Source organism: Molothrus aeneus, chromosome 4 (genome assembly GCF_037042795.1).
Source record: "Molothrus aeneus isolate 106 chromosome 4, BPBGC_Maene_1.0, whole genome shotgun sequence".
In the NCBI taxonomy this organism is placed as follows: domain Eukaryota; kingdom Metazoa; phylum Chordata; class Aves; order Passeriformes; family Icteridae; genus Molothrus; species Molothrus aeneus.
Window position 1 is genome coordinate 47,933,403 of NC_089649.1, and position 22,090 is coordinate 47,955,492.

The 22,090-nt window shown below is 36.7% G+C and overlaps 1 protein-coding gene across 1 annotated transcript in view; it reads left to right on the forward strand.

Annotated features, from left to right (window-relative positions):
* The window catches only part of CORIN (corin, serine peptidase), a 111,632-nt gene that overhangs the window by 62,663 nt on the left and 26,879 nt on the right, over positions 1–22,090 (forward strand). The window contains 9 exon segments of the mRNA XM_066548459.1: positions 1,971–2,084; positions 6,697–6,804; positions 8,337–8,447; positions 9,070–9,186; positions 12,234–12,332; positions 14,661–14,892; positions 16,356–16,501; positions 17,240–17,347; positions 21,573–21,686. Of these exon segments, the coding sequence (XP_066404556.1) occupies positions 1,971–2,084; positions 6,697–6,804; positions 8,337–8,447; positions 9,070–9,186; positions 12,234–12,332; positions 14,661–14,892; positions 16,356–16,501; positions 17,240–17,347; positions 21,573–21,686 (1,149 nt within the window).

Consider the following 22,090-nt stretch of genomic DNA (forward strand, 5'->3'; position numbering starts at 1 on the left):
AAAAGCCAAGTTATAAGAATGTAAGATTACCCATCAGTTAAAGTTGCCTCTCCAACCTCTAAGAGCCTTTCTTGTAGAATGAATTACAAAATTTTGATCATGCTGTCATATTGTACTTTTACCTGACATCATCATCTGTGGGAAAAACCCAGGTGTCCAGGGAACTACTACTTCCATACCAAGGAGGTCTGTTGTTTCCAGGGGGCCTTGTAGAGCTTAGTGACGGCAGAAATCAGGAAGTGCAGTGTATAGGGCAGGGAACTGGAGAAATAAAAAGATTAGCTCATAATGAAGTGTGACATTTTTCTGTGAAATGAGATTCTTGCCCTGTCACTGTTGTAATGATCACGCTGAACAAGGCAGTTGAATAAAAAATTTCTCTGTTGTTCTTTGAACACTTCCAGCTAACTGGGCTCTTCATTTGTATAGCTGGAGTTTATTTGCAATTGAGACATTTGCATCTACAAGTAAAGGCAACAAGAGCTGTTCTTTCAACATGTAAAATGACAACAGTCTCTACCCTCCAAAAAAAAATCACATGCCGATTTTTGTGTCTTAGATGTTATTATTCATTAGTCCTCATAATGCTCACTTTAATATCTCATTGCCTCATTTTTCATGCTATGAAATGAGACTGTGACTGTTATCTGATCTCATGTTTGTCTTAAGCCTATTGTATTTTGCAGTTCATAATACCCTTCCAAAACTCTTCCAAAAAGAGTTCTGATGAGGCTGTTACTCTTCAGTGAGAGGTTAGGAAACGTGTCCAAGCACACAGTGTGAGGGAGCCTACTGAGGAACACATCATTAGGGTGTGCAAAAGGATGAGACTGGTGGTTTTGCACTACCTTCTCACTGATGAAGAGTCACAAACATTAAATGGCACAAACCAGTTGAAAATCTTTGGTTTAAATTAGTATTAGGGCACCTAATTAGTATTTTGGGCGCTGTTCAATAAAGTTAGCATTAGGAGTTTACCTCCTTTAAAATACATTGCATAAGCAGCTTTCACTGCAATAACCATGTTCTCATTATCCAACTAGAAAATTATGTTTGTATTGCAAAATCAAAATTATTTGCTGTCCAAGTGAACAGTACACCTAGAAATGTCATGGAAAAGATTTTGAAATTATTCCTAAGTTTTTATTACCAATGAATTTTCCATAAAGAGTGTGTGTTTCAGTTGACTATAACTCTAAGTTTGCCCTGTTTCTTGTGGATAATAAAATAATAGTGAGGCTTAGAAAAGAAGGTAAATATGTTGAAAAAAATAATCTCCTGCTGACAAAATTTAAAACTAATAATGAAGGTGCGGAGAGTGTGTGTGTGTTTGTGTGTAGAGACATTGCCATAGTGTGATAGAAAAGACTGCTATTCTAGGACCACAAATAAAGCTAAAAATCTAGGTAAATAGTTTAATGTGCAGCCAGTGCAAGCTGGAGTTATTTGTCATTTTTGAAAAGCACTGAAGAAGCATGCCCAGTGCTAAGTGGTACCTCAAGGCATCCACTGTATAACTATTAGTTTGGCAAATGAGAGGAGTATCAAAGGGCTGTACAGTAAAGCCAGTCTTAAGCAGAAATTATTATATTTTTTGGGCATATTCCGCATGAGAATGTAAGGCTCCTTTCTTCATCCCAGGGCAGATTTAACAGGTGTAGTAGTCCTTTCATGACTGCTTGTTGAGGTCTTTTAAAATGGGTCATTCACTGATAGAAATTTTAAGTGGCTTTGTGCTATCTCAAAAATTGAGATTTTTTTTCTCTTTTAGGTTTTCCTCTTGACCTTCTTGCATTCAGTGATGTTCCTCTGAGCTTTATCCTAATGTTTTCCAAATTGGAAATACATTTCAATCCCTGTGGGAAATACTGAATATCAGTTTAACATTTGTAAGACTCTAGTATCACTAACTTTGTAGTGTTGATGCTAATGATTTTTCTCCACATTCTGTGTTTTCTGCTCTCTTACAGCACTGTGTGGAGGAGAGGAGAGTTTCTTGTGTGCCAGTGGGATCTGCATCCCAGGGAAACTACAGTGCAATGGCTACAATGACTGTGATGATTGGAGTGATGAGGTCCATTGTAGTAAGTTTCTTAAACCTTGCAGTGTTCTGCTGAAGTACTGAATCCATTCAGGGAAACCTGGAAGCTGAAGCAGGCTGTTGGCACAAAACAGGAACTTTGCATAGTGTTTGCATATATTGACATTTGGACTATGTTTAGCTTTGCTCACTAAGGCCACAGCATGTGCTTTTGATCTATCAAATTTTATGCCTTGAGGGAGCTTTGTGGAATTAAGAAGTATTTGGGTTTTTTTGTTTGGGATTTTTTTTTTAATGTATCAGTAGTGTAAATCAGAAAGGAGCACTTCTGATAATCAGCTGCAAACTGCTAGTTGTAGCTTTATCCTGGGCCTTGGCATTGATTTTAGGCTAGATACAAGACCATCTGTTTAGAGAGTTCTCTTGGTCTCAACCCTGGATGTGATTTATTTAAATTAATCCCAGTATGTGCTGCAGTAGAATGTACATATGTGATAGCTTAATTTTTATGTATTTGTCTGTGGTAGAGCATGTCTTTAGAGCTCCTATGTGTTTTTCTGTGTTAACAAAACACCTTGTACTACAGACAAATTTAGAGAAGTGGAGCAAATGTACCTTAAGAAAACAATGAGAAGGCAAGAAGAAAAAGAACAGAGGAAGATGTGGAAAAATTACTAAATGGGGACTATACAGGACATGATACCACAAAACAGGATTTCTCATTCCGACTTTGAAAAATGTCAGACTGTGCAGTTTAGACTCAACTCAAAAGATTAGTTCTTATTAGTGATTTAAGAGCCTGGGCATTCCAATACTCACAGAGCTGCTTTTAAGGAAGTTGTTGTTAGATTTTGTCAGGGGTACTCCAAGGAATAAATGAGGACAGCAATTTCCTCCTGGTCTCAATATGAATAAGGCTAGAGTTTGCTTTTCCTTTAATAGCCTACAATTCATTTCTTGGAGGGTGAGATAATGTCTATTATGTAAAAAGTATTGTGTGTTTTTATTTTCCAATTTTTCATGTCAGCGTTAGCTTTAGATTTAAAGTAAGCTAAAAAATTATGAAGAATATGGCTCTCAAGTTCTATTAGAAATGGGAAAGGAAGAAATTAGTAGTAAAAGAATGTCTTGAAAAAGACATACTACTTGTCTTGAAAAAACAAGCATAAATTTCAGGAGCTAGTATTACCTTTGAAAGGACACCTGTGTGTTTAATGATACAGGGTTTATATGCAGAGGGCAGCCTTCATTAGGATGCTTGGTAGGAGTTGTGGAGAGGGTGTGGAGGTCAAATAAGACTTTCCTGAATTACACAGCAGAAAGAGCAAAACTGAAGGAAGACCTGTTTGCCTGAAAGCTTGCCTGATGAAAGATGCTGTGTTTCTTGCAGTCCTTGCCCCTCTCAAAGTCTTAAATCACCTCATTAAATTATAGAATAGGTTCCTCAGAGTCCCATCCAAGCTGACCTTGAATATTTCCAGGAATGGGGTGTCTACCATTTCTCTGGGTAACCTGTTCTAGTGTTTCACCATCCTCATTGTGAAAAAATTATTCCTTATGTCTAGTCTAAAAATACTCTCTTCTAAAACTATTACTCCTTGTCCTATAACAAGAGGCCCAGCTAAAAAGTCTGGCCCCATCTTTCCTATAAGCTTCCCTAAAGTGCTGAAAGGCCACTATTTCTCCAGGAGAAACAACTGCAGCCCTCTCTCAGCCTTTCTTCAAAGGAGAGCTGTTCCATCCCTATGGTCATTTTGTAGCCTTGTCTGGATCTCTTCCAAGAGGTCCATGTCTTTCCTGTGCTGTGGCACCTACGGCTGGATGCAGCACTCCAGGTGGGCTTTCACAAGAGCAGAGCAGAGGGACAGAATCACTTCCTCAGCCTTCTGGCCATGCTGCTTCTGATGCAGCCCAGGATACAACTGGCTTTCTGGACTGCAAGTGCACATTGCTGAGTCATATGCGGCTGCTCATCTACCAGTTGCCCCAAGTTTTTTGGCAGGACTGCTTTCCATCTATTCATCCCCCAGCCTGTGTTGATACCAGGGTTTGCCCTGACCCAGGTGCAGCACCTTGTACTTGATCTTGTTAGACCACAGGAGTCCCATACACCCACTTCTTGAGCTTGTCCAGGTCCCTCTGTATGGCATCCTGTCCTTCAGGTGTGATAACCACACCACTCAGCTTGACATGCATGCCATCTCTCCTCTCATCTGCAGCTTTGCTGAGGCTGTGCTTGATCCCTTCATCTGTGTTGTTAATGAAGACATTAGATAACACTGGTCCCAGTACAGAGCCCCAAGGGACACCACTGGTCACTGATGTCCTTTGGGATTCTGAGCTATTGACCCTTGGGACATGATCATCCAACCAATTCCTTATCCACCAAACAGCCCACCCATGAAATCCATCTCTCTCCAGTTTAGAGCGTAGGATGTTGTGGAGGTTTGCCCACACCCATGTGCAGCCAGTCCTTCTGGATCTGGATCATAAAGGGATCAAACTTGCCGCACTGGTTTTTCCACCATGCTTTAAACAATTGAGCTTATCTCAGGGCCAAATTGTTGAATGCAAAAGATTCACCAGGCTTCATCTGTGTTTTGTGAAGTACAGTAAAATTTAGTTAAAGTAACGTTGTATTTAATTTTGTGAAATTGGGGATATCCCCATCATTTATAAAATTTAAGTTGAGCCTTTTGCAAGTGGCAGCTGCCAGGTGCCTGTCTTACTTAACAGAGTAACCAGCTACCTTTACAATGCATTATTGCCAATATCTTGAAGCAAATGTATATTAAGGCTGTTAGATTTTCATCAAGTGAGTCTTATTTCCCTGCAAGGAAGTTTGTATTCTTTTTGTTTACCCCGTATTTGTGGGCCTGTGTTTTGTCTACCCTGAAGGACACTGCAGCTGCTTCAGAGGTATGGATGGAAACAGGAATGGGAGTATGAATGGAAATTAAACAGTAAATTTATCCAGAAGAAATAACATAGAAACAAATAGTTTTGTTTCATTTGCAGGAGGAGCAGTAGAAGAAGCACAGAAACTGTCAGAGTTACAAACTGATCAATAAGATTAAAGGTTGCCAAGAGTACTTCATGCTGTTGCATATTCAAAACAAGTGATGTTTAGAATTTACTCTCAGCTGGGGTGTTTGTCTGCTTACAGGAAGCAAGAACTTAAATTTATTTTCATTTAGTGTGGGGTTTTTGTTATTCCCTGTTTTATGAATAATGGTTCTTTTTGAAGCTGAATTAAGCATTCAGCTTAAAAGTATGTGGCTCATGGCTCAGCCATATTATTTTACTTCATATCCTGAAGCATTTCCTTCTTATTAAGGTATAAATTTGCTTGGACCTTCTAAGATAATGTGAAACTTGAAGAAAGCACTAATACTTCTATAGGGGAAGGACAGGAAGTGACTCATGTTCAAGTTCCAGAGTTTTGTTCACCTAGGAAGTGAAACACTTGATCTGAAGGGGTAGAAACCCCACTGCACCTTCTGGAAGAGGTCTGCACCTTTCACTGTGTAATATCCTTGGAAGGATACCCTGCTTTCAAAGGGGAACCAATGTGCAATCATGAACACAGGAGTTACAAGAGGAGAGAGGGAAGTGGTAGCCTGATTCTATTGTTTTGCGGTTGATCATCTCAGAAGAAAGGTGGCACTTTGGTTCCAGTCCCTGCTTTTTGGGCTCTCTCTCTGTTTTCTGGGGAATAATTAATTTAAAATGCCCACATATGCCAGTAAAAAATGGGCACAAAGGACTTCCTTGGTTCCAGTGGCTTAGCTCCAACAGGAAGGCAGTGTTGTCCACCCAGTTGTTCTGTATCTTGGCATTCTCCCTGGAAAGCTAGAGGTCGAGGAAAAGTCTAGAAGAAGACAGTGAAACTGAGTTACTCCCTTCCTAGCTGTATGCTTGAAATCAAAAGTTATTACTGATGGGACCAGATTCTACAAACCATACCACAAACCATAATTTCTCTTCAACCCTCTCAACTACAAGAAAGATTCCATGTTTTTATTGAACCTGATATTATTCAAGTGTTATGGTTATTCTCAGAGAATATCTGGCAGGCTTTACTGATGCATCCAGTCATGGAGAAAAAATGTTGAACCCACCCAGGGCTGACAGTAAGAATTCCTTGATGAGAAGGCACCAGGCTAGATCTCCTGAGCTCCAAAGTGTGTTAAGCATAAAGCTCATTTGAAACCTTTGTAAGACCAAAGGCAAGTTCAAAAGTAGGGTCTAGGGATCTTGTTTTGCTGTTAGAATCTTCATCTCCACTTAACAGCCACATCAGGTAGTCAGAGTTTTCCTAGTAATCTGCAATGGTGATGCCTACAACATTTCTTGAGAACTCTGTGTGTATAAATTATTTAAACATTTAGGTCCCTATGTGCAGCCAGAGCATTCTCTTATGGTATTGATCAAAAAAACACCTGGCAGGGAGAGAGTAAAAATTTCTAAAAATGGCTTTTGATTTTTCATATTCTTTCAGATTAGTTTCTCATAAACTGGTAAACACCAGTATTAATGCCGAGCTGTAAGTTGTAAGGTCTCTTTAGCTAATCTGGTGTGTAGTCAGTACAGGGTTCATAGTTCATATGAATGTTCCAATGCAACCTTAACATTTCACATGCTTTGTTTTTTAGATTGCAGCAATGATGTATTTCGTTGTGACACGGGAAAATGCCTCAATTACACCTTTGTTTGTGATGGATACGATGACTGTGGAGACCTTAGTGATGAGCAAAATTGTGGTAAATGAAAGTTATGTGTTTTTCTAAAGTCTTTAAAATATCAGGACTGCCTAACCCAGTAAACCTTTTCCTTAAACTACTGAAGGAGTAATATACCCTGCTCTTGCTGCATTTGAACACAGTGAAAACAGCTCATAGATTATATATGAAATTTGGAAAGGTTTAAAGGAGAGTTCTGGATCAATCCAAATCTTGAAGGGTTTGGTATTTATAGAAATACTGCTATTTTCAACTTGCTTTAAACTAATTCCAAAAGATGCTTCCTTGCTAGCTTGACTGGTTTTAATTGAGAGTAAAGCAGACTACATTAAGGCACTGCTGGTGCCAACTGTTTTATAGCTGAAATGTTTTTATATAAGATTGATAGTGAAGTTGTATGTTTTGATTATCAAATTCTGTTTCTTTCAAATTGTCTTGTCAATCAACTTTACATGTTCTCATGACACTTACCTACCTACCATATGTATCTACCTATACTTAACTTCCATAGAAGAATCAATGAAGTTTTGACATTAAAAAAGAATAATCTTAGCATGTAAATATTGGGAAATGTAGAAAGCCTTATTTTTACTAACTTTTGGTTCTGTTGCTACACCTGAGAACAATTAAGTTTTCTAAAATAATATTTAACAATTAAAATATGATTTCTCCCTTTTTTCCATTTGCTTTTCTAAGGAAGAACACAAAGAATATAAAAACTGAAAATCAAGGCACATTTTTTTCTGAGATTTTTAAAAATTTCTTCAAATTAAGCACACTCTAAGACTTTTCAATATTTTCTTGTCCGTTTTGGTTATTTAGTGTGTTCTTTTTCATAAATAATCTTAGTTTAAAGGTGATTAAGTTTTTCTAAATGTTGGTCTCTCTCCTATCTTTCCTACCTTGACATAGGTTTTTTCTATATAATTTTTAAAATCTAAGTTTTTGTATATGCTATAATTGGTTTTCATAGCAGAGTTGGAGGATTGGACTGTGTCTATTCTCTCTGTTTTGGTATAAAGTCAGTGTGCTCAGCATAATGCTCTTCTTTGTGCATTTAGGTAGAAAGAGTAAGATGACAATTAGAATAATTTCTTTGTAGATAATTCTTATGGAAAATTCCAAGTACGTGCAAAAAATATAGTTTCTGGACTTGAGAAATATTTTTTAAATTTCTTAGTAAGAAGATAAATGAAGGAAATTAATTTCTCTGATGGTTATTGAAAATGTTGGTTAACTGAAACCATTTCCTGAGATCCCATAGAAGATCTATGCCAGATCTTCTAATGGGCTTAACAAATCTTAGAAACTTGTTTCTTTACAAATAGTCACAGCTGTGCAGCTGGGAGAAGGAATGAGTGCATCACTATACAGGCAATACAATTAATAATAAAAGTCTGCAGATAGAAATAATTTCTTAATATAATTTATTAATGCAAAAAGCCTCATTAATAAGATTAGCTAATAAGCATAGAACAATGGATCAGTAATATAAAATATACAAATGGTAACTTAGCATCCTTTTTCTTTCTTCAAATTTGCATTTTATGTAGATTGCAATCCAGTGACACATCACCAGTGTGGAGAGGGGAGATGTATAACAGCTGATTGGGTATGTGATGGTGACCATGACTGTATAGACAAATCAGATGAGATCAATTGCTGTAAGTTCCCTTAATCTCTAAATTATTTTTTCTTTCTTTGAAAACGAAAAAAAAAACCCCAAAACCCAAAAAACAACAACAACAAAACACCCACAAAAGTAAGATAACTAGTGTGCTCTCTTCTAAGGCAAAACTATAAACTTATTTTATTTCAGGAGTTCACACTTGACAAATGTCTGTTTTCAGTAGACAGCAGCAGCAAACTAAACATTTGTTGCCTTTGTTAAGAAGTAAAGCATTGCTTTGTGTTAGAGCTTCTTGTTAATTACAGAATTAGCTTTTTGTTAATTGTAATGTTCCCAGTACATGAGTGAAAATTATGTGCATTTTTTTTTCCTTGGGGAAGCTAAGATTTCATCTCAGGCTGTTGCTAATGCCTGACATTGATAGTGTCAGTCTCTGTAGGTAAAGATCAGTGCAGCTATTGGAAAATTAGCTGACACATAATGAGAAATACCTCCTGATCTCCAGTGCTAAGCAGTGTTATCAGCTCCTCCTAAAATAACTTCTGTGTGATGTTCAGATATAGTGCAGAGCTTCACTGAGCTCATTGATTGTCTTTTTAATATTTTTGTCACTGAGCTCAGAATATTGTCTTTTTAATATTTTTTTGTCTCTCTAGCATGTCACAGTCAGGGTCTGGTGGAGTGCAGAAATGGGCAGTGCATTCCTAGTGCATTCCAGTGTGATGGAGATAATGATTGTAAAGATGGAAGTGATGAAGAAAACTGCAGTGAAAGTAAGGATATGCCTCATTTTACTCTTCTCACTACACCTACCATTGACTGCTATGTTCCACAGTGCCTTTAGCTAAAGCTATCTGACAAATGACTTTCTTTACCTTTCAAATAACTCTTGCTAAGGCTGCTTGGTGTGTGCTTTCACACAGGCATTTGTAAGCAGACTTATTTTAGTACTTAAAATTATTAAAAAAGGTGAAGAAGTGGGGGTGATATTTAGCACAGTATTTAGTTATCTGATATAATTAGCTGTTACTTGAAATACATTGTTTGGAGCAATGAGAATCTACTATTACAGGAACTGGTGTCATTTGAGGAGGAATTTTCTCATTAAAATCCTTTTCTTTATCAGAACTTGGGAATCAGAGAAAGAATGTTTTCATGAGTAAACTAATGATTTAGTGTGACTAAAGGAAAATTTATGAGAACATGAGTTCTCAAAGCTGCTTGATAGCTATCTTATTATGGACTCTATGAGAGAAGAGGAAACTAAGGAATGGCTTGAGCCCCAGAACATGGTTTGCCAAAGACAATCAGAAAGCAATGTTGCTATGATGATTTCAAAATTTGAAGGTATTTTTCACATGTAATTCTCTTATTCCTGGTAAGGTATAGGTTCAGATTGCAGCCTTTCTTTAATGCAAGAATTATTAATGTCTTTTAAAAATTAATTTAAAATTTATTATTTTAAATAAATTTAAATAGTTAACCTTATGCAGAAAGCTAGTGTTGGCAAGTGTAGTGCTAATAGGACAGGCTATTTAATAGTTATTAGAGTAGAAAAGACCTGTTATCATAAAATAGATACACAGTGTGATTATATCAGCCTTTTTTCTTTAGGAAACCAGTCTAAAAGAAATCCTTTCATAAGCATGTTACTCAATCCCTTTTTTTCACAGAAGGTTCTTGGGATCTTCCTACTCCAATTTAAGTACTTTCATTCAAAAAAATACCTGAGAAGCTGAAACAGAAAAATTATTATTATTTTTCTTCACTTTTAATGTTGACATTATAAAAAGGTCTTGCATGAAGTATCTTCTAGTTGTGACTGTGGCAATCTTAAAATGCAGAAACAAGTTTTTCTCCACAGTTCTGACTGTGCACTTTCACAAAATGTTCACCTTTTATTCTTCTTTTTTGATGTCCAGTCTCAGTCTTATCCTATGAATTCTTTTATCCTTCCTTTGTCTTACATGATGTGGGCTAGAAGCCAGTGATGTATTTTGTTCTCACTGCCTCTTTTTTCCCTTTTGATGTTGAAGCAATGGTTAAAAATCTTTTTTTGGTATGATGAACAGGTATAGGTTAAAATATTCAAGCACTAGTATGGGGTGATAATTATCACTACATGATACAAGATCTTTCTGCTTGCCGTTAAACTGCAGAGCTTTTAAATACAAACATTTGCCTAATTTTTGTTATTAATTCTTCAATGTGCAAAAGTTCTATCCAGTATTTTTCAGTATTGTGTCAAGAAAAATTCTTTCTTTAGGCAACCATATCTCATCCATCCTAATTTGCATGGGAATGTGTTGGCAGAATTTAGATTTCATTCATCTTTATTTCCCTGCAAAGTCCATGCAAAAGCAAGGCAGAATTCTTGTTTGTAATGTACTGTTGTATTTCTTAATGTATTTTGTTGTTTCCAGCAACTGCAAAAAAATGTAGTAGGACATTCACTTATTACAAAGACTTTTCTGCTCTACAAATAAAATTCTAAAATTTTGGATATGTCTGTCAGAGTCAGCAGAGTTAGGCCTGATGGAGTCTGGAGTACTGGTTTTGTTACAAACACAGTAAATATGAGAAATCAGCATAGAAGTATGCACAACTGTTTCTGTGATCTCTTCAAAAGAGAGGGTACAGTGTGTTTGTAGAAATTCAGCATTATTTGTGCTAGGATCAAAAGAATCTACCTTGTAGCACAGGGATTTTTAAAGTATAAGAAGGAGTTGGAACACTCTTTAAAAATAATTTTAACGTAAATATTTGGGATAGCTCTAGAAGTCAAAAGGCTTTTCCTGCCTTTCAAGTTCCATTTTGCAGTCAGATGCAGCTGTTAAATAAGATTGTCAATCACTATAGCAAAGAAATTACCTCTGTTGCTTCAATATATAACATGTATGAATGGACATAAATCTACTTTATAATATGATAGATATGACTATATCAATTAGACAAGATTGTTGTCAAGGGTATTGAAACTAGATCATTCTTCAGCACCTTCTGTATGTCCAATGGAGGGATGAATGATGAATGTTCATGGGCAGTAGTGCAATACAAATACTAAGCAATCAGGGCAATAAGCTATTTTAAACAGGATAAGATGATGAACACCATCTATTTAGTCTCTCCTTACAGAACAGTGAACTAAAGGACTCCTTTTGCTCAGGGAAGAGAGAATTTAATGGTTTGGAAAGGAGCTAGCACAACTATGAGAGAGAGAAGACCAGGGATTTGTCAGATAAAGTAACTACTCAAGTAGTTCAGAAACTGTTGATGAAGTGCTGGTTTTATTTATTCTGAAGTCCATTATTAGGACCATAACATTATTGGATTTCTTTCTGTTGTTGTTTGTTTTTTAACCAGTCAAAGGAGGACATTTAGTATTCGTCTCTGACCTTTCTTTAGGATGTCTTTTATTGTCAACCAAAAAAATCATAAAATGAGAAGCAGACCAACTGAATGGCATTGAAGAATAATTCCCAGACAATGTTCTCTTTCAGCAAGGACCTATTGTTCTTTTTGAAATGTGATTTGCAGGACTTTTCATATTCTGCATGGTAAATGTCTTTCAGAAATCCATGCCTCTCATTCAGAAACTGGGATATAATTTTTTATATTGAACAGAGGGGTAAGAGAAGTGAGAACTGAACAGTGTTGTACACTTTTCTTCCTTACTGCACTTGAAATGGTGTTGGGTACTTACTGAAATATGTAAAGGAAATACTTAATTTTTATGTGAACAGTGTACTTTCTCATTATGCTCCAGTCATTTTTATTAGTCTGGTAAGTAATTTGAAAAGTACATTTCTACTTCCCTCAGATCAAACCCTCTGTCAGGAGGGAGACCAGAGGTGCTCTTTCTGCCCTGATCCCTGTGGAGCTTCTCCCTGTGAGATGAGGAACAGCCAGGCAAACTGCAGTAAGTAGGGCATGTGCTTCATACTGTTACTCTTTTAGGGTGTTCCAGTTTATAATGAGGATGAAGGGTAGAACACAGTAAGTAATACTTCAATTTTCTAGCTAATGTAGATGTCTAATGACTAAGCTTTGACAAGGGCAACGTTGAAGAAAATACGTCATCAAAGCTCTTGATTATTGATGTATTAGGATTGATAGCATTTGACATTGAGATATTTTAATCTTCTCTTCTGTCAAATGTATTGTAGATAAGGGAGTAGCAGGACCTCTTAAGCTGTAGGACAGACTCAGAAGGAAAGACTAACATTTGGGTTACTTAAAATGAGTCAGATGTTCCCCTGGACCATATGTTCTGTTTATTCCTCTCTGGATTATCAAGAATTGCATGTGAGAGTCAATGTTATTATTTTCAAACCTACAGTGACACTTTTGCACATAACATAATGGAACCTTTCTAAACACAGCATGAAAACTATAATCATATTGAAAAGAGCTATCAACATGTAAAGAGTTATCCTCCAGCAGCATTTCAGTAGACTAGATTTTCTTCCAGAATTCACTTAAACCCATATAAATACAAAGTATAATAAAAGAGAATGGTATATGTACATTTCAACCCTTTAATCTTGAATAATGTTATGTTACACAAGCACTTAGAATATTGCATGTAATTTTGTGGTCATCCTGAAATATTGATGAATGTGCAAAGTTCTGTACACATGAAAGAAAGATGTTTACTGGCCAAAATCAAAAAATGAGCCCAAACTGATCTGGGCATCTCAGGCAAAAGTGTGGAAGGACAAGGGATAGTTCATCATGAAGGAAAGGAAATGGAGGTAATGTGAAGAGAATTGTTAAAGTCATTGAACCTCATGTACCCCAAAGATGTGACTGAGTGGTTTGGGACAACAAAAACAGTTCAGTATTGGTAGTATGCCAGGATTTAGCAGTGAGGAAAAGCTGGATGTAAAATGAGCTTTGTGATGATCAGATTAGGAGTACATAGTAAAAAAAGTTATAACACTAAATGCCAGACCAATAAAGAGTGCCCAGTTCTGCTGATTAGCTGAATAATTGGCTGTTGGATCTTCTTCCAACTTCTCCCAAAGATATGGCTATGGGATGACACAGTTGTCACACTGTTCTAGTGACTGATGCTAGCAACTGGCTAACAGAGAATATTAATCATATTAAGGTATATTTGCTCCCAGAATAGACAAATTTATCCATTCTTTTACTTTTGAATGGTATACTTTTTTGTGGAAAACTTTCTCAATATATCCAGAGTAAATAAATTTAAATAATTTCACAATCATCTCATTGCTAAATAAAAAGTTAAATTTCAGTCTGAATTGAAGCGAAATTCTGTCTGTAGTTTTCTGTTATGGTGGAAAACTGAAAAATAAATATTTCTGAATACCAGTGTGAGAAGAAATACAAAAGCTATACAATTTTTAGAAATCCAAAATACTTGGCTAGTTCAAAATTTGCTGTGATAAACTCCCAAAAGTTGGAAAATTTTTGTATGTAGCTCTAATATATTTATAATCATATGTACTTGCAGCTGTTGCATCTGTTTTGTCTTTACTTATCATTCCAATTTGTTATTAGTTATGTCTTACCCAAATTAAATTATTAGCATGTAGACTGTCTCTTGCTCAATGCTTGTGCAATATATAATCTAATTGTCCCCTCTTTCAGATCTTGGTAAACAATGAAAAAAATTAAAAGCAGATCCTGGCTTCTGTTTTCTATACAGAGAAATTGTGCAGTCTCTGTCACTAGAGAGACTTTTATGACCTGACTGTCTAAAGCCTTGAGAAAGCTGATCAGTCCTCAGAGCTGACCTGCTTTGATCAGGGCATTGGAGTAGGGACCTCCTGAGATCCTTTCTAACCCAAAGTATCCAATTATCTCTGTCTCCCTAATTTTGGCAATTGCCCTTGTCAGTTTGAGGTGTGTCATTGTAGCATAATAGGTACACCAGTGTGTTGCTGTACAGCACACACTGTGCTGGTTTAAGGATGGTTTATTGTACCACCTTAAAGTTAAGATGTTGCTCAGAAAGATAATAAGTATTAATAAGGAAATAAAAGTATCTTAATGGGTTATGAGATAGGCAGGGTTCAAACCCACCTTTACTGCTAAGAATAGGCTTGTAAGGGATCTCTAGCTCTGGAACTTGTAATTTCTCAAGCCTGAGAGGATATCCCCTGACTGATAAATTTTAAATAAGTATGGAATTACTTAAATAAGTATGGAATTACTTCTTCTGTATTATTTTAATCTTACACCATTTGTGGTTCTGTTTGTTTTCTCTCTGTGAAAGGTCAGTGTGAACCAATTACTCTGGAACTTTGTATGAACTTGCCTTACAACTATACTTATTACCCAAACTACCTGGGCCACAGGACACAGAAGGAAGCCTCTATCAGCTGGGAGTCTTCCCTTTTCCCAGCTTTGGTTCAGACCAACTGCTACAAGTACCTGATGTTTTTTGCCTGCACAATCTTAGTACCAAAATGTGACCCCCATACAAATCAGCGGATCCCACCTTGCAGGTACTATACTAAACCATATTTCATTTAATTCTTGACTGTCTGTCATAGTAGTTTTTTTCCAGTTTTATGCTTTCATTGAAAATGCCAAAAATTTTGCTTTGGAATTCTATAGGAAAAGGCTACTGCTGACCAGCATGCCCAGGTCAGTATTGGAGGTCCCTCTTTGGAGGGCTGCTCTCCAATTTGTGCCTAGTCCTACTCCATCCTAGGTGCAGGATCAGGCATTTGTTCTTGTTAAATTTCATGTCCTTGATGACTGCCCAGTGCAAAGGCCTCTTGTCCCTTCAGAGTCAATACCATCTCTTGGTTTTGTATAATCAGCAAGCTTGCTAAGGATGCACTAAACTGCTGCATCCAGACCATTGACAGATGTACTGAACAGGACAGGCCCTGCAGCTGAACCCAGAGGAGCAGCACAGGTGACCAGTCAGCAGCCAGATGCAGCCCCGTTTGCCAGGACCCTTCAGTTTTTCACCCACGGCACTGTGAAGAAAATAAAAAAATTCAATTCATTAAAAGGTCAAAGGAAAATGAGTGGAATAAGATGCCTTCCCGGAATGGACTGTCTCTAGAAGAAAGATGTGTAAATAATCAAAATACATAAAGGCAAATTAAAATTACATAAAGAAATTAAAAAAAAAAGGGGGGAATCCTTTAACTGAATATTTTTCAACCTAGTAGGATCCCAGACAAAAGTAGTGGCTAAATGTTTCAAACATTAGGGGATTTTTCTATTACGCCTTTTTACCTTTGTAATTTTGAAGCATTTGCCAGTGGGTATTTTGAGAGAAATCATGGATGATTTTTAATCTCAGTGGATTGAACAAATTTTGCAGTGATTCCCATCTTTTATAAGGTTTAAAAAATGCTGCAGAATGACTTTATTCATGCCTTTTCCTGACTGGCCAACCAAACTTTTCTAACAGCAGATGAAGATGTAGAAAGTGTTCTGTTGCTGTAACTGACAACAGCCTCAAGACTGGGCTGGTCTGAGCTTTGCTTTTCAGAAAGTTTTAATTTTATTGAATTCCCAGGGGAGTTCTTCCCTCTTTTGTTTGCAGGCTTAAATATTTTGACCTTCTGAAGCCCTGTGGTTTCTGAGATAGCATAATCAGAAAAGGTAGCATTTCACTCATACAAAATGTGTTTGGTTTCTTTTCTCTGAAGGAGAGCAGTTAGTGCTTCTTAAAAATCGTTCTCTGCCATCTCTTACAGAGGAGAGCATGTTTGTGAGCAGTTATATTTGGTTATTAACCTATTTATAACATAACTGCACAGCAGTAACTTAGTGTTTCAATCATAGCATTCTTTGATATATGTATTTTTTTCATATTAAAACATCTGTTTATCTGATTTTTTTTCTTGATCTTCATGTTTAACTTCAGCTAGGATTAATAACTTCTAGTATCTGTGAATTTCTCAGCCATTCAGTTATTTGGTACAATTCTGCTTTGTCTCCTCAGGACATTATGTGTACAGTCTAAGGAGCGCTGTGAGGCTGTGCTTGGGATTGTAGGTCTGCATTGGCCAGAAGATACAGACTGCACTCAGTTTCCAGATGAGAACTCAGACAACCAAACCTGTCTAACACCAGATGAAGATGTGGAAGGTACCTCCTACACATATTACAGCAAATAAGAGATTTAAATGGGTTCCCAAAGCCACTGGTCTTTGGTTTTTTTTATACCTCCCCTTTAATTATAATATTTAAACTGTGGAAATTATTCCAAACTGAGTTCCTCTACTCATCTATGCTAGTCTCTTGGCAGAATTCTTTGCTGGATTTCTTGCTCCAGGGAATTGCTAGCACTCAATGAAAGAGTTCCTTAAAGATCTGCCAACTCTGTTCCACTCCTTTGTCCCAAAGTGGTACTGTGAGATGAGGCAGAAGCAGTGGAAGGGTTAATTAGTGGAAAATTATACCTGGTTTTCATTAGTTGAAATAGACACATAATTCACATAATTGTCAATCTCTTTTTCTTTCTTTTTTTTTTTTTAATCCTGGGATTTGTTATACTTATTTCAGTGCATAATACACCACCACGATGGTGAGAAGAGTAGCTAGGAAATTCATACCCATGGTCTAAACATTGCATGCCAGTGATTTGGCAAAGCAATGACATTTGACAGAGGGCAGCATGGAAGGGAGAGCTCTGGAAAATGTTGCTCCACCACGTTCCTGGTGCAATTCTGAAGAGTCTCACCTGACACATAATTCCAGTCTCACAAGCTTTCTATCTGTGTTATTTACCCTTCTGAAACAGCCTGGGTGACAAATCAGTGCCCATGCCGTGATGAAGCTTTATCTTAGGGAGTGCTGTTTGTCCCTGTTGTTTGTCCTTGGCAGAGTGCTCCCCCAGTCACTTCAAGTGCCGCTCTGGGCGGTGCGTGCTGGCGTCGCGGAGGTGCGATGGGCAGGCTGACTGCGAGGACAGCAGCGACGAGGACAGCTGTGGTAAGGACATGAGTCAGCTGGAATGGAGGGCAGCTGCAGCACTGGAGAATGAGCTTCATCGTTCATTCAGTTATTTGAACTGTAGCATAAGAGTTCAGAGAAGGAGAACCCCCTATTTGTGTGTTTAAAAGTATATTTACAGTATCAGTAAAAAGACTATAGCAAGAATCCTTCTTAATCAACATGAATACTATTTGTGATACCTGATCGTTTAGATTCTGACAACCATACTCTGTGATGTTTTGAGTATTCCTTAAAGAATCAAGCTAAAAAATTTCTCCAGATTAGTTATTTTCATATTGCTGAAGGCTTTACTGAGCTAAAATGTAACTCTCTGGCAGATTAAATCTTGAATCTGTAAATGTAGTTTTAAATTTATACATGATAATGTTCTCGTTAGGATGTATAGACAAAAGATACCATTGTGATGTATTGTGTTGCTGAAGTGGATTCTGCATGTTTTTTCAGATTGGTCAAGTTACAAGTACAAGCATAAACCCTTGGAGTTTATTCTCCAGTATGTTTCTGAGTTTACTTTTAGCATAGAAGCTTTCGACTTTTAACTTAAGGGGATGTATTGAGCCTGAAAGAATCAAGAAATCTCTTGGTCACTACATATCCTTTTACCTGCTGGCAGGACAGTTTCAGAAGGAGAAAGGAGTTCTAAATATTTATTAATTGACTAAGCTGAAGCCTTCATGGAGGTCTGCATGCAGGCCTGGCATCCCTAGGGGCAAAGAGAATAATCATACATCACTAAGGATTTAGAGAAGAGGTGTGCTTATGAGCAAAGGATTGGAAAACATTGCAGCAGAGTAGGATTAAGGTGCACAACCTGTGTATTTTTTTTAAACTGAGAAAGGGTTAAGTGGGAAGCAGAGTTTATGTGAACAACAAAACTGTGGCAATAAGAGAATTTCTACTCAGAGACAGTAAAATAAAATCCAACACCAGAAAGCTAAAGCTAGGCTAAAGTTCAATCTTAGCAGCCCTATAAAATGCTTCTTTTTAAAAAGCAGATTGTTTTAATGTTTGCAGTAGCCAAGGGTTTATTTACCCCCAATGAGTGATGTATTCTCAGTCTCTGGGAGTTTCTAGATCATTCTTGTATTCTCTCTCCTCTTTCTTTATTTCTTTCCCTCCCCCCACCCCTGTAAAAAAAGAAAGAAAGGGGTTATGCTCTCTGAAATATGATTTAATATTAGGTCATTCTCTTGTTTGGGTTATAAAGGAAAGTCAGAGCTGATGGTCACAGTGATTCTTTCAGAGTTTGACATCTCTTTACTTTGAATCAATTGTCTCAATTGTCCTCCTTGCCAAATATTTTTTTGTTGACACCAATCTTGAACTCCTTAGAAAACGAATTGTTATGTGTCTTTTAGGATAATTTTGTTCTCCTAGACATTAACATATGAAATATTGTTCTAATATGTAACATTCGTTTCTCGAGTGGATCTCTCTGTATAGTCTAGACAGAATGTCACAAGCAATCAGCAGAATTCTTATCAGTTTCTATAAATATGGAAGACTGTATTAGCTAGCAAATTACTGCTGTCAGGGTGACTTTACATTGACCAGGGCTAATACTGTTACTGAAAAACAAAAAGTCCTTGTAGAGCTCCAGGAGTAGCTGTCTCTAACTTATTCATATTCCATGTGTGCAGGACAAAATCAAAACTTGATGATCTTTCCATGTGTAAATGGATAGCTCAAATTTTCTTTCTCAAATTTCCTTTTAAATTTGTTTTCTAATGTTAAAAAAAGACAGACTGCTTAATTTGAAACCCTTGTATTTGAAGTGCTTTAAATTATCTCTGTGGAACAGCTTTACAGTGCAGGCAGAAGGAGGCTGAAAAAGACTAGCTACAGCTTTCTTATGCTTAGACTACTCTGGCCAAAAAATATAAGTTAGAACCCTCCAAAGAGGTGTACTCTCCCCATGCAGAGCAGAGCTGTATTCAGCACCCACTGTCTCCTTCTGTCAGCAATCCCTGCCATATTTTCACATGGGCTTTGTGAGAGGACATCTCAGCCACGCAATTGCACTGAAATCTTCAGACTTTAGTGCCATCGACACTGGGATTTGGGGAGAAAATTTGGCTGGGGTTACTGGAAGTGAGACTTCTGAGTGCAATAAAGTGCAGGGAAGGTAATTTCAAAAAAATATTGTTATGAAAGATGTCAGGAGATTTTGTGGTATTAAATGTTATAGTTGGTTGTAATTGAATGCATTAAATTGCTGCTGCTGAGCAATGCCTCTGGCAGGGAGCAGAACAGGGTCCTACACCTACTAAAGAAATTGAAGACATAACATTCATGGCCAATACTGTCTTTCACTATTTTCTGCAATCTGGGTTTTGACCTGTAGTATTTTAGGTGAAAGAAAAATGTGCTGATCTTGATGTTTATGATTTAATGATAATTGGGTGGGAAATGTGTATATGGACAACAATTTGTAACTTCCTTCATATTATGAAGAAGAAGGAAGGTAAGATCATATATGAAACCATATCTCTTGTCAATATTCAAACTCAAATATTTTTGAGTTGGCGTTAATGTACATATAGACAAGTTTTCCTAGCTCTGTTTTCACTTCCCTTTCATTGAATTAAAAATGCACGTCACAAAAATAATTAGAGATGAAATATAAATACTGCAAATGGTGGTAGATGATCTCTACCAACAAAACAGTGTACTTGAACACCGAATTCAGTAACTAGTGAATTTTTCATAGGGAATTGTCTCTGTATTTGTCTATGTGATTAGTTTTGGAGAGTCCTGGTACACTTCACAGTGTAACACTGTAATGTTTGATGAAGAGAAAAGGAAACGTGTATTTAATGAATTGTAAATGCTGCTAAAAAATTGCTAGGTTCATAAATTATGGGGAGTTTAAGGTTTTTTTATTTTGTGTTCATAACAAGATCCTAAGATGGAATTCCTTGTTCTATATAAGAGTAGAGATTTTTTTTTTTAAATTTCAATTAATTTTTCATCAAAAGTTATCAGAAATACTGTCAAGAAGGAGACCTGGAAAGTGGTGATACCCAAGAAAGTTATTTGATCATGAGGAATTAGTTTAAAAGGTTAAGGCTATTTATTTTTCTGGACTTTAACCTTTATTTAGGTGTTTTTTCAAATCTAAACAAAATCAAGCATCCCACACATCCAGGTACAGGTAAAACCTGAACAGATTTTTCCATTAATCCAGTAGGGATTCTCTGGTTCATATTTGTAAAATACGTACTTCAGAATTAAAATTTCTTGGAAACAATATATTTGCTTATAACTTACTGCTTTGACAGTTGCAGGTCCAGGCAAAGAGAGGTGCTGCTTTAAATACTGTTTTTAAATTTATACCTGAATTTTTTGTATGTATGAACATCAGGGCTATCAATTGAGTTTGCCCTTAGATTAAAATGAAAAGTATCATGTATAGAACAGGCCAAACAAGGCAATCAAATAATCTGGCTTAGTCAGGACAATATGTCATTTTTATGGCTTCCTATAAAACCAGAGTGTCAGTCATGCAGGACATTAGTATGTCAAAGTATTTAAACTGATATCACAATAAAATATTTTTTTAGTTGATGGAAATAAAAAGTGGAATAAAACAAGAGAAAACTATTTTCTAAAATGTACCTTGGTCTATTCTTAATTTCTTCTAGCTGACCAACAGGAATTTTTCTGTCAAAGCACTTTGACATAGTTTTGTATTACTTCTCTTTCTACCTTTCATTCTGATTCTGTGTTAGATTCTGCATCAGCACTGCCAGAAAAAAAGCATACATTTCTGCAGTGTTTAATGGAGATTCCATGCTTTTACAGGATTTGCTTTTGAAAGACCGAGGAATTTCTATGGACTTCAGAATTATAAAAGTTTTTATATTACTGGCAAATATATTTCAAGAATAGTGGTGTATGGGTTTTGAGCTAATTGAGCTAATGCCTAAACCATTATAGATATGTATATTATACACTCATAATGCAATTATTATTTCAGAAGCACTGAAGTATTTTGAAGTGTTACAATATTTAGATCCATTTATCAAGTGTGCACTGTGCCAATCTTATTTCCATTTCTTCATTAGTAACTATTCTTGGTACCTTCTAAAGTTTATATTGCAAGTGAAAATATTTTGTGTGTTTCAGGACTTTTAAGAAAGAAAACAGTTGATTCAATATTGCATACAAATATTTCAGAACTGTGCTTCTCTGCCTCCAGGTTGTAGAGAAAGGGGTCTTTGGGAGTGTCCTTTGAAGAAGGTGTGCATCAAACATACTATGATCTGTGATGGTTTCCCAGACTGCCCTGACATGATGGATGAAAAGAATTGCTGTAAGGACTCATGCAGTTTGTTACTCCCTTAAAAGGCCAATCACATTTTTGGAATGTTGAGGTGCAAAATCAGTCAAAGTAAAAAGGCTTTATGCTTTCCATAGGCAGAAGGACTTAGTCATTCCCTCAGTTCCCCTTTCAGTTTGTCTATGGCACGAATTTCCCTCTTTCCTCATCTTCTGTCCTTTGTTGTTCACATCCTGAGATCCTTGGTGTCTGTTTGGTCACTCTTGTCCTCTTTTTCTTTTTTTTTCTTTTCTCTTTCTCCCTCCTTGTTCTTGTGCCTTTGTACTTTTATTCCTTGTAGATTTTTGACTTCTTTTCCCAGGTTTCCTTAACTTCATTCCATACAGGCATTGCTCATAGCTGCCTACTGCTCATTTTTTCCTTGATTTCTACTTACC